This window comes from Pelobates fuscus, chromosome 1 (genome assembly GCF_036172605.1).
Source record: "Pelobates fuscus isolate aPelFus1 chromosome 1, aPelFus1.pri, whole genome shotgun sequence".
Lineage (NCBI taxonomy): Eukaryota > Metazoa > Chordata > Amphibia > Anura > Pelobatidae > Pelobates > Pelobates fuscus.
The window spans coordinates 235,585,773-235,599,911 of NC_086317.1; the positions used below are offsets into that span (position 1 = coordinate 235,585,773).

General features: G+C 40.0%; 1 protein-coding gene across 1 annotated transcript in view; it reads right to left on the reverse strand.

Annotated features, from left to right (window-relative positions):
* The window catches only part of MED13 (mediator complex subunit 13), a 106,289-nt gene that overhangs the window by 36,527 nt on the left and 55,623 nt on the right, over nucleotides 1-14,139 (reverse strand). The window contains exons 7-10 of the mRNA XM_063455261.1: nucleotides 13,283-13,445; nucleotides 3,916-4,026; nucleotides 2,588-3,277; nucleotides 728-935 (exon numbers count right to left, since the gene is read on the reverse strand). Coding sequence (XP_063311331.1) covers nucleotides 728-935; nucleotides 2,588-3,277; nucleotides 3,916-4,026; nucleotides 13,283-13,445 — 1,172 coding nt within the window. The remainder of the gene's footprint in view (nucleotides 1-727; nucleotides 936-2,587; nucleotides 3,278-3,915; nucleotides 4,027-13,282; nucleotides 13,446-14,139) is intronic.

Here is a 14,139-nt window from a genome sequence, read left to right on the forward strand (position 1 = left end):
CCGAGCGGAACGCGGTACACCAGCTTCAGTTTCCTGTACCCGGCCAGACTGACAGGAAGTGCTCTCTCAGTGAATACAGGTACAGGAAACGTAAGCTCCTGTACCACGGTCCGCTCTGCTTCACTCCATCACGCTACACTGAGTGACTGGTAGGGGGAGCGCTGTGAGCTTCCTTCCTGCCGGTTATTCGATTCTTGCGCCCCCAGAGCTGGGGCAACCCAATGCGGCCGCGTGATCCGCTTTATGGACGCAGCGGCGACTGCCGCCTCTCACATTATCGGCAATATCGGTATCAATAGTGGCAGATACCGATATTTAACAAAATCCGCATTATTGGCCGATATCTGCCAAACCGATAATCGGTCTAGTCCTGCTATTCGAGTGTATGAAATAAACGACTGCCACTGACGGCCATTTCTTAAAAATTAATGCTTGAAAATGGATACAGGTTGTGCAATTTGTTGTTTATTTCTCATCTACATGGCACTTAACCTAATCAACCACTTAATATATCCATTAAAACTTAATAAGAGGCTTGCCAGGTAGTTAGTGATGGTAAAGTCTAAGCACACCAGTTAACATGTAGGAAAAGAAATAGCGCAAAGCTAGAATGAAAATAGTGACAGTCATACTTAAATATATTAACCACTCGAATACAATTGATCAGTTGTTTTTAAACCAGCGTGCTGCAAGTTGCCTCAAAGCAGCTAATCTATAGTTCACTCACCTTTGCTTTCTTTGTGTTTTCCCTTTCAGTGCTTGGTCTATCTTTTTTGTCAGAGAAAACAAATTCCACATCACCATCTACAAACGCGTATGGATCAGGTTCCTGATCAGTATCTGATCCACTTGTTGTAATGAACTGGTTTTTGCTTTGATACTGTTGGAATAATTCTTCTGATATCTTCAAAGGCATATTACATTGCACCATTAACCTGTTAAAAAAACAACAAAAAACACTTATCTACAACCCAAATCTTAAACAGAAGCAACCAAAGATATCAATGATTAACACTGGCTGGTGGACAAACCTGAAAATGACACATTTATCTACAATGTTAGGGGTAAAATCACTTCAAGCTGTATTACTTTACTTTTAGAATACTCGTTCTAACAACTATTAGAAGATCGGTTCGAAATAGAAAACAGTATCATAGTGGGTCTTTCAGTTAAAAAAGAAAATGTGTGCACAACAGGCTAGAACAGAAAAAAAATCTCAGTGAGAATTTTATTATTATTTGTTTTTAACAAAAAGGGAGATGAAAGAACAAGGGGGAGGGGAGGCTTTCCAATATTTTAGAGGCTAGCACTAGCATATTTGGCTAAATGGATGACTGGGTCAACTCAACCTGAAAACTATTTGAAAGCCTTGTTATCAAGAAAGTCAAAAGCATATGCAATGCCATGAGGGTCCCCAGCAGCCTGACACCTCGGTAATGATCGGGCTTAGACTTCTGCCACCCACTGTCGGGTGTAATCTCCATCTTTGCAGCCTGACTTCCTTCTACTGGAGAAGAGGCAGACAGCTAGGGACCCTTATTTTACTGTTAATACTTTGAAAAATAGGGGACAATGCCAGTGAACTCCAGTCATTCTAACCATTTCAATGAAAGAGTGGTTACAATGCCTATAGTGAGGTCCATTAAGCGGTTAAACATTGGTTGCTTTTCTTAATTATATGACCAAAGTCTTGCTCTCTAGCAAAGATTATGTTCAGAACCACAAGAATAAACACTTTAAAGCAGATGCATTAACTTTATGGATCAATGACGTAAGAATGCATCACAAGTTACAAGTCTTAAGATCCTATATCAAAATGGAAAGTGCCACTCATTTAAAGAATACATAGATTTATAAAGCTGCATATATTAAATAAGTAGGCCATTCCACAATAGCGTTAGAGTATTTAGGAACATAGAGATTACATTGAGATTGCAAGTAAACCCACCTTTCTAACGCTGGCAGGTGGGGCCCTAAATGGTGACTATGGCTCTAGAGTGCTAGGAATAAACATTTGAGTAATTACAGTTGTGACATTGTACGACTTTAAGTTTATTTCCATTACTACCAAAAGATTTTGTATTGTTTTGCATTACTGAAACTTGATTGCCAACCAACTGCTGCACTACGCAGCTCTGTTTCATAGTAAGTTCCTGGAAGCCACTACAATCTTCTAACGTGCATGGTGTTGTCTGAATTGTGCAGACCTAAATCTGTTAAGCTAGGGTAAATTACAAGACACATAACAGGAGGAAGTTGGTATCCTTTCTATAAATAAAATGTGTAAATATGTTATGACTTTTAAATTTAATGTAGCTTCCATGTTTATGATGGAGTTGGATCTTACTACAACACTGGTTTTAACACAATTTTACAATAAGGTTTGTTCAATAAACAATGAAATTTAAAAACTCAATTTTCAAACTGTCAGAGCTGGAGGGGAAAAAAAAATCCCTACAAACTGAAGCTTACCTATATTTGTAATTATGCCGTTTTTGGCTTAATCTCAGTTTATTTTTCAGTTAATCACAATTCACAGTGAATAAGTAAACCGGTCTAAGCAGAACACATGAAGGTGAAGACTTACTCTGTGACAGAAGTTATGTGCTCTTTCCCAGGCACCCCAAATGTATCATCTTTTAATTGATCATTTGGAAGCTGAGGAGGGAGAAATTCGGTTTCTTTCTTCTTTGGGACTTTGTAATACTTCCAGGTATTGTCAGTTTCATCCTCTTCTAAATGAACTGCAGTGCCAACATACATGGTTGGCTCCAACATTTCTGAGAATGAAGAAGCAAATGTTTGGGATAAGCCATCCATCCTCTCATCTATTGGCTTTGCTGGAATTAGTGGATCTGGTGTTGGCATTTGATAAAATTGCTGACTTTGAGGAGTTGATGGGTTTTTCATAGTGTCACCTACTTCATCCAATACTTCACAAGGATGAGGGCTGAGAGGAGGAGGTGGAGGAGAGTTGGCCAGTTCATTGCCATGCAGCTGGGCATTTTTTGCTACATCATTGGACCGAATATTTGTAAAGCGGCCTCTACCATCTTGGGATCGAATCCCAAGTCTCTGACTGGCAGTGTCTGTCTCCATATTCACATCATCACTAAGTGATGCACGGTGATGGAAAGGCGTTAAGGGGCGCTTCTGGGGCTTGTCACCCTTTTCCTGCTTCTCATTAGTCTTGTGCTTTTGGGCTGCCTGCTGCTGAGGTCCAGCAGGCACCACTTGCCCTGGTTGACCTGAATTCCGCTGCTTAAGATTTTTATACCTGTTAAATGAAAGGAAGTACAAACACATTTAGCATTTTCAAAGTAAAACCATATTGCATTTCACATGCATCTGACCGCTGCATTTCTTACCAATTAAGCAAACAAATAGAAAATCAAATTGTAAAATATTTCACATTAAAAATCATCTGGGAATATTTACAAACCGATACAGATAAAAATAAAAGCAATGTATGCAGTTAGATAAATAGATTTTTTTCTTTTTTTAAACTGTATCAGCCGGCACATAAACATCAAGAGTACAAAAACTGTCTAAGGACAAATCTTATAAACTGCTGAATAATTTAACATAAACGTTCACATTATAATACAAATATACACTACAAAATGAATTATACTGGATTCTGCAGGTTAAAGTTAAAGTTAAAGTGATATAAGCACCAAAACAAAGTAAGCGTAAAGAAGCAGTTTTGCATCATGATATATATTTTATGCAGCCCTAGCCCCTGGCTGTGATTCTCAGTCTCCATGAAAAATTGATGGACGTGCTTGCTTTTCATAGTAATTTGTGTTCTAGCCACAGGTAGGCAGTGTGGGTCTTAATGAACTGGTATGTGTACAAGGGTCATATGTGTGATCAGTGCACCTAATTGTAACAAACAGTTTTGTTAATACATACCTTGAACAGAGGCAAGTTGTTCTCTGTGTAGATTCAACAAAATCCCAGGATGTGGACTTCTCAGATACCTCTTCCTCGCATACACCATTCGAAGTGGCTGAATATTTCCTTCTAGAAGAAAAATAAGACAATTTACAGAATGTAATGTGACCACACAAAAAACACCCTGCTATAATTGAAAGGAAAACAGCATTTCTATACTCTTAAGTAATTATTACCGTATATACTCGAGTATAAGCCGACCCGAATATAAGCCGAGGCCCCTAATTTTACCCCAAAAAACTGGGAAAACTTATTGACTCGAGTATAAGACTAGGGTGGGAAATGCAGCAGCTACTGGTAAATTTCTAAATAAAATTAGATCCTAAAAAAAAAATACTAATTGAATATTTATTTACAGTGTGTGTATAATGAATGCAGTGTGTGTATATGAGTGCAGCGTGTGTGTGTGTATATGAGTGCAGCGTGCGTGTGTGTATATGAGTGCAGCGTGCGTGTGTGTGTATATATATATATATATATATATATGAGTGCAGTGTGTGTGTGTGTATATATATATATATATATATATATATATATATGTGTGTGCAGTGTGTGTATGTGTATATATATATATATATATATATATATATATATATATATATATGAGTGCAGTGTGTGTGTATATATATATGTGCGCAGTGTGTGTGTGCGTGCGCAGTGTGTGTGCGTGCGCAGTGTGTGTGCGTGCGCAGTGTGTGTGCGTGCGCAGTGTGTGTGCGTGCGCAGTGTGTGTGCGTGCGCAGTGTGTGTGCGTGCGCAGTGTGTGTGCGTGCGCAGTGTGTGTGTGTGCGCAGTGTGTGTGCGCAGTGTGTGTGTGCGTGCGCAGTGCGTGTGTGTGTGCGCGCAGTGCGTGTGTGTGTGCGCGCAGTGCGTGTGTGTGTGCGCGCAGTGCGTGTGTGTGTGTTGCAGTGGTGGGGGGGTGGGCAATTTTATTATTTTATTTATTATTTTAATATATATTTTTTCATTATTATTTCTTATTTTTTATTTAATTATTATTATTTTTTCGTCCACCCTCCCTGCTTGATACATGGCAGGGAGGGGGGCTCCTTCCCTGGTGGTCCAGCATTGGCAGTTCAGTGGGGGGGGGGGGGGAGAGGGGGCTGGCAGAGATCTTACTTACCCGTCCTGCAGCTCCTGTCAGCTCTCTCCTCCTCCGCGCCGTCCGTTCAGCTCTTCTGTCAGCTCACACTGTAAGTCTCGCGAGAGCCGCGGCTCTCGCGAGACTTACACTGGGAGCTGACCGAGGTGCTGAACGGACGGCGCAGAGGAGAAGGGAGCTGACAGGAGCTGCAGGACGGGTAAGTAAGATCTCTGCCAGCCCCCTCTCCCTCAGTCTGTATTATGGCAATGCAAATTGCCATAACACAGACTATTGACTCGAGTATAAGCCGAGTTCCGGTTTTTCAGCACAAAAAATGTGCTGAAAAACTCGGCTTATACTCGAGTATATACGGTAACCCCTTAAGGACACAGCTTCAGAAGCTTGTCTTACCCTTAGGGACACAAGTTTGTGTTCAAACGCAATTTGCATCATTTATTGCACCAACACATATTATATACACACTTTTTTTTTTGTTTTTTTTAGGGCAAACAGGGCTTTAATATTATGTCACATGTACATTTTCATTAATTATATATTAAAACATTTTTTTTTAAAAATGTTCACAGTTTTGGCAATAGCGTGTGCATAATATGTCCAGCTTAGAAAAAGTAATTCAAAATAAATTCATTTATCTGTCTTGATTTAAAAAGTCCTATGTATAGGATTTCAGCTTATTTTGAAAGTTACAGGTCACAAAATACAAGGACTAAAATAAAATTTTAATTTGCAACAATTTTAGAGGTTGGTATATTTGTCTTGTAGGTTTAGTAGCCATCACAGAAAAACAAATTGCCACACAAAAGTATATATTTACATCAAGTAGACATCACAGGCTATTTACTTAAGGTTAGCTTGACACTTTTTACGTAGCCATTTCATCCCCAATCTCTGCTAAATATTGGAGTAAACTTTAGTTTTTTCTTAATTTTGGCATATACACATATAACAAGGTTTTTGTAATGTGTATTTCGTAAAGCTGGTGTGTGCTATTCCTGCACAGAATATTGTGTCCAGCTACATCTGCTGAGTATAACGATACCCCCATTGTATGCCTTTGGCACTTTTCAGTAAAGCTACAATGCCATATAAGAGACAAGGCTATTTCAGTTTCTATAGTAGATTTTCGTAGATGGATTTGACAGGCCTATGTCTCATTTTAGGGTATTATAGCAGTGTGACTGTACAAATAACCCCACAGAAGGCTTTCATTTGATAAAGCAGCCAACCCAGGATATCTTATATGGTGTATATAGTGCCTTAACTTGTCACCATTTTTTCACCCATTTATGTCAATGTTTGTGGTGAGGGAAAAAAAAAAACAACAAAATAGCATTTTTACATATATGTTGCATTTTTGCGGAGTATTTCTTACACTGTCATAAAACCTCCCAAATTATGCTAAATTACATCTTCTGAGTAAAACAATATGCCCAATGTATGACCTAGACACTATTTAGTGAAGTTACAGTGCTGTAAAAGAGACGTGACAAGTTCAGGTTTTTAAGTATGAATTTTCATGGAGGATTTTGATGCGTTCGTGTCCCACTTTGGAGCACTTGAGCAGGCTGCATATTCCAGCTACCTTATAAAGGCATACCATTTCTTAAAGAATACATCCCAGGGTATTTCAAAAGGCATATTTTGAACCTTGAGCGTGGGGTAATTTTTCCACTAGCTTGTACCACACACACACACACACACTGCACTCATACACACACACACACACACACTGCACTCATACGCACACACACACACTGCACTCATACGCACACACACACACTGCACTCATACGCACACACACACACTGCACTCATACGCACACACACACACTGCACTCATACGCACACACACACACTGCACTCATACGCACACACACACACACACTGCACTCATACGCACACACACACACACACTGCACTCATACACACACACACACACACACACACTGCACTCATACACACACACACACACACACACTGCACTCATACACACACACACACACTGCACTCATACACACACACACACTGCACTCATACACACACACACACTGCACTCATACACACACACACACTGCACTCATACACACACACACACTGCACTCATACACACACACACACTGCACTCATACACACACACACACACTGCACTCATACACACACACACACACTGCACTCATACACACACACACTGCACTCATACACACACACACACACTGCACTCATACACACACACACACACTGCACTCATACACACACACACACACTGCACTCATACACACACACACACACTGCACTCATACACACACACACACACTGCACTCATACACACACACACTGCACTCATACACACACACACACACACTGCACTCATACACACACACACACACTGCACTCATACACACACACACACTGCACTCATACACACACACACACACTGCACTCATACACACACACACACACTGCACTCACACACACACACACTGCACTCACACACACACACACTGCACTCATACACACACACACTGCACTCATACACACACACACTGCACTCATACACACACACACACTGCACTCATACACACACACACTGCACTCATACACACACACACTGCACTCATACACACACACTGCACTCATACACACACACTGCACTCATACACACACACTGCACTCATACACACACACTGCACTCATACACACACACTGCACTCATACACACACACTGCACTCATACACACACACTGCACTCATACACACACTGCACTCATACACACACACTGCACTCATACACACACACTGCACTCATACACACACTGCATTCAGTATATACACACACTGTAAATAAATATTCAATATAATTTTTTTAGGATCTAATTTTATTTAAAAGGAAGTTTTTTTTCTTCCTTTTTGACACACAAAGTGAGTTTGCACAGTATATTTTGCAAATCTTATGCGTGCTACGACTGTATTAAACTTCATATGTTTCTCAGCTATGTGGTCTGAGTACAGCAATACCCCCATACGTACCTTTGCCATGTATATGCGGACATGGAAGGGGTACATTTGAGACAGTCATCCCAGTTTTTTTTTCTCTAACTTTGAATTTTTACGCTGTGTCCATGTTCCCTTTTGGAGTATTTGGCTGGTTGGTTATTCAAACTTCCCCACAAAAACATACTTTTTATTAAAGAATACACCATGGGGTAATTCAAAAGGCATATTTTGAACCTTAGCGTGGGATCATTTTTTTCTCTAGTTTGTTCCAGGTGTAGTGGTAATGAGCATTTTGAAATGTTTTTTTTTACTTTTTATAACTCGTTTTTAACCCCTTAAGACCGCAGGACGTACTATGCCGTCCTTATTTTGGTGGCTCTAAAAGCCGCAGGACGGCATAGTACGTCCTGCGATCTTATGTACTTACCCGGTCGCCGGCGATCCCACGCCGGCGATCGCGGTATGGGGGACTTACCTGGGAGCCCAGGGAGTCCCCCTGCGTCCTCTTCAGCCGCCCAGGGCCATGTGATCGCGAGGTCCTTGCGAGGACCCCGCGATCACATGGACGGCATAGCCGTCCAAGGCATTGCCAGCAGGGGGAGTGCCTGTAATGACAGGTACTCCCCCTGCTGTCTGAAAAAAAAATAAAAAATGTTAAAACAGTGTAAAAATAAATTTTATATACTTAGATCATATATATATTTATTATATATATGATCTAAGTATATATATACACACATACACATAAATATGCATACACTGTCTACGTGTATTTTAATATTAATATATACATAATTATATATATATATATTAATATCAAAATACACGTACAATGATATTGATTAAATATATATATAATTTTAATTATATATATATTTATATATAATAAAAAATAAATATATAAATAGGTTAAAAAAATAAATAAAAAAATAATAAAAAAAAATAGATAAAAAATATATAAACATGCGTAATTTCGTTCTAACTGTATTTTAAAATTTATATATATATATATTGATATCAAAATACATGTAGAACGAAATAATATATATCTATATACATAAGTATATACGTATATATCACTATGTATATACCTATATATAAATAAAAATAATTAAAAAAAAATTATATACATATATATACACACATATATATATACACACATATATATATAATAATTCTACGCATATATTTATGTAATAATTTTACATAATTAGGTCATTTTATTAAATTACAATTTGCAGGACCTGCCTGCCAACCCAGGCCAAAAGTTCAGGGAATTACATTGTCTAGCACTATATTTAACTCTGTAACTTTCCAAGACACCATGAAACCTGTACATGGGGGGTACTGTTTTACTCGGAAGACTTCGCTGAACACAAATATTAGTGTTTCAAAACAGTAAAATATATTACAACGACGATATCGTCAGTGACTGACATTTTTTGCATTTTTCACACACAAATGGCACTTACACTGACGATATAATTGTTGTGATACGTTTTACTGTTTTGAAACACTAATATTTGTGTTCAGCGAAGTCTCCTGAGTATAACAGTACCCCTCATGTACAGGTTTTATGGTGTTTTCAAAAGTTACAGAGTCAAATATAAGGTTTGCGTTTCAGTTTTTTCACATTAAAATTCGCCAGGTTGCCTTTGAGACCGTATGGTAGCCCAGGAATGAAAATTATCCCCATGATGGCATACCATTTGCAATAGTAGACAACCCAGGGTATTGCAAATAGGGTATGTTCAGTTTTTTTAGTAGCCACTTAGTCACAAACACTGGCCAAAATTTGCGTTCAAATTAGTTTTTTGCATTTTCAAATATTAACACTAACTTTGGCCAGTGTTTGTGACCAAGTGGCTACTAAAAAAGACTGGACATACTCAATTTGCAATACCTTAGGTTGTCTACTTTTGCAAATGGTATGCCATCATGGGGGTAATTCTTATTTCTGGGCTACCATATGGTCTCAAAGGCAACGTAACCAATCTGGCGAATTTCAATGTAAAAAAACTGAAATATGTAACACGCTATATTTGACCCTGTAACTTCCCAAAACACCATAAAACCTGTACATAGGGGGTACTGTTTTACACGCGAGACATCGCTGAATACAAATATGTGTATTGTATTGCAGTAAAAGCAAACAGTATTATGACATTCACAGTTAGAATGTCACGTAGAACTAAAAATTTTTTAAAAATTCTTATTTTCTCCCATTTTTTTAATATTTTTTTCATATTAAATTATGTTCCATACCTAAATATTTGATGTTAAACGAAAGCCCCGTTTCCCCTGAATAAAATGATATATAATAATGGGGGGTGCATTTAATATGAAAGAGGTGAATTACGGTTAGACAGACATATAGCGCAAATGCCAGGTTTTGTTTACGTTTTTTTGGATCACAACTTGTACATTTGGCTGCGGTCTTAAGGGGTTAAACTTTTTTTTCTTATACATTATTTTTAAACATTTCTAAACTTTCTTAAAACTTGTTTCCACATTTAACAGTTTTAGAAACTTTTTTTTTACCGTTAACCTCTATCTAGCAGCAAGCAGCAACTCCACACCCACCACAGCATATATAATTTTAAAATATTTAAACTAAATTGAACTCCTGAGGGTTAAAAAAAATAAAAAAATAATCGGATCACAGTATAATACTGTGCACTGTATTTTCATCACTGTAGCTAGTGTTCAACTGGCAGGGAAGGGGTAAATTTTTATTAGGACTGGGTAAAGATTGGTTGGGTATTTTTTTTTTTTTTAAACTGTTTTTGTACTTTTTAAAAAACCTTTTCTAATGTTAACCCCTAGCAATCCGAACACCAAATTCCCAAATTCCACACTAACTTCCACCCACCCCAGCTAGCTATATATGAAAGTTTAATATATTTAAATTAATTTAAAAAAAAAACCACAAACGTTGACCCTCATGGGTTAAATTTTTTTTAAAAAAATCAGTAAAAAGTCATCCCTGTCAATTGATCACTGTAGCCCGTGACCAATTGGCAGGGAAGGGGTTAATTTTGTATTTAAAACAGGTAAGGCGGGGAGTGGGGGATGGAAGATTAAACTATTTTATTATGTTTAACACAGGGAGAAGATCAGCAGTGATCTGTCTCCTTGCACTTCACACAGAACGCGGAAGAGCAGGGAGGCGGATCAGAAGTCCCTGCAGCACATGTGCTCGCTCTGCATCCTCTCTGAGCGATCAACTCTGCAGGGACAGCGCGAATGGGTACTCCCTGTCTGCCTCGAATACAGAGGCAGACCGGAGGAGCGTTAACCCCTGCGATCTGGGGATAACTTTAGCGCATGACGGACCCGGTCCGTCACCCGGCGTTAACTGCTTCCCCGGCATGATGGACCGGGTCAGTCATTTGTCATTAAGGGGTTAAAGGGACACTATAGGCCCCCAGACCACTTCAGTTAAAGGGAAACTCCAGTGCCAGGAAAACAATCCATTTTCCTGGCACTGGAGGGTCCCTCTCCCTCCCACCCACCCACCAATCCCCGGTTACTGAAGGGGTGAAAACCCCATCAGTCACTTGGCTAAGGCAGCGGCGATGTCCCTCGTCGCTGCCTCCTCCTCCTCCGCGCCGCTCCTCCCTGTGCTTCCGTCGGCCAGTGGGCGAGACTGATCCCGCCCACCGGCCGAGGAGACCTAATGCGCATGCGCGGCAATGTCACGCATGCGCATTAGCGCTCCCCATAGGAAAGTGTTGAAAACGAATTTCAGTGCTTTCCTATGGGGAAATGAGCGATGCTGGAGGTCCTCACACAGCGTGAGGACGTCCAGCGGCGCTCTAGCACAGGTTTCCTGTGCTATAGAGCAGGAAGTTCCCTCTAGTGGCTGTCTAGTAGACAGCCACTAGAGGTGGAGTTAACCCTGCAAGGTAATTATTGCAGTTTATAAAAAACTGCAATAATTACACTTGCAGGGTTAGGAGTAGTGGGAGTTGGCACCCAGACCACTCCAATGAGCAGAAGTGGTCTGGGTGCCTGGAGTGTCCCTTTAATTGAACTGGTCTGGGTACAGTGTCGCTTTTACCCTTAGTGCTGTAATATTAAACATTGCAGTTCCAGAGAAACTGCAATGTTTACATTGCAGTACCAAGTCTGCCTCTAGTGGCGCTTCCTGCACTCAAACGGACCTTTGGTCCGGTATCTAAAGCTGGTCGCCCTTACGCTCTGCCTGAGGACATCCAGGGTCAGATCCCATAGGAAAGCACTGTATTCCTGGCACTTATAGTATCCCTTTAAAGAAAAAAAGTTTAAATAAAATGACCATCAAAATTACTATATTTTGTAATCAATGCAACAGAAAGCAAGTGTGAACTAAAATACCAGCATTAAAGGACCACTCTAGGCACCCAGACCACTTCAGCTTAATGAAGTGGTCTGGGTGCCAGGTCCTTCTAGGGTTAACCCATTTTTTCATAAACATAGCAGTTTCAGAGAAACTGCTATGTTTGTGAATGGGTTAAGCCTTCCCCTATTTCCTCTAGTGGCTGTCTCACTGACAGCCGCTAGAGGCGCTTGAGTGATTCTCACTGTGAAAATCACAGTGAGAGCATGCAAGCGTCCATAGGAAAGCATTATGAATGCTTTCCTATGTGACCGGCTGAATGCGCGCGCAGCTCTTGCCGCGCGTGCGCATTCAGCCGACGGGGAGAAGAGGAGGATCGGAGGAGGAGAGCTCTCCGCCCACCGCTGGAAAAAGGTAAGTTTTTACCCCTTTCCCCTTTCCAGAGCCGGGCGGGAGGGGGTCCCTGAGGGTGGGGGCACCCTCAGGGCACTCTAGTGCCAGGAAAACGAGTATGTTTTCCTGACACTAGAGTGGTCCTTTAATTTCTCTTAATAAAGTTATGTTTAGTAAAATACAAATTAATTCATACATTTGTTGTTCATTGCACTAGTACAGTGTAGACTAAACGCTATTCTTGAAGAGTGCCCTGTAAACCAATTTTTGGATGAACACATCCACTTTATAGTAGTTTTATCATTTATACTGACAAAAACACGCTCTCAAATTATATTGCAGGAATTCAGTGTAACCAACATTTAGGTAATTTGTACCAAGCATATCAGGAGTATGTTGGCACTAGTCAAATACTCCCATTGTAGTAATCACTGCTGAGTTCCTTTTGCTACTATGTTAGCATAAAACAAGCCAATGACCAATATTACAATATGACGGTAATAAAATGCTTACTTGTTCTGAGATCTGTTCATATTGCATTCTTGCCATACTCTATCTACCACTTGGTTTGCCAGTTTCCTTGGTATTTTTCCACCATGTTGACTAGTACTGTCAGAATTAAAACTGTCCGACACAGATTGAAACTTCACCCATTTCTGTGCAGATTGGGCATCAACTGTGAAAAGAGCACAATAATTTATGAGAAAGCAAGCGGTAAATATAGACAAATTGATATGAAATGTGGGTGGAAAAAAGAGAGTCAGAAACACAACCAAAAACAATGTAAACAAGAGGACTACAATCTACCATAAACACCTGAATTTAGACATTGATTGGGATTTTATTTTAACACTATTGTACGAATTCACAGAAATTGTTTATGTACATATTCAGCACACTCACTATAACAATTACTTTGCACATGTTTTGTGTTGACTACACTTTCTAAGATTCAATAAACATTTAACACCTTAAGGATCATTAACTTTCTGGTCTCCTAACTAAAAAGGCCCATTAATGTAAAAAGATAGCCATTTATTGCTGGTAATGCAAAACCCATTTTTACATTGCAGGCAAAAGATTTTTGGTAGAGAGAGAGGTTGACAAATGTATTTTGAAAAAGTTAAAATAACTAGTTAAAAGCAAAACAGATATGGCTAGAATCTATTTAACCCCTTAACGCCGTACCATGCCGTCCCGCATTAAAAGGGCTTTAAAGTCGTTGCGGCGGCATGGTACGTCGTAACGGCTTAAGCCCCCAGGAGGAGAGGTGTACTCACCCCCGCCGCGATCCTCTTATGGGGGGCTGCCTGAGAGCCCAGGCAGCCCCCCTCCGGCAAATGAGGCCCCCGGGGGCCATGTGATCGCTC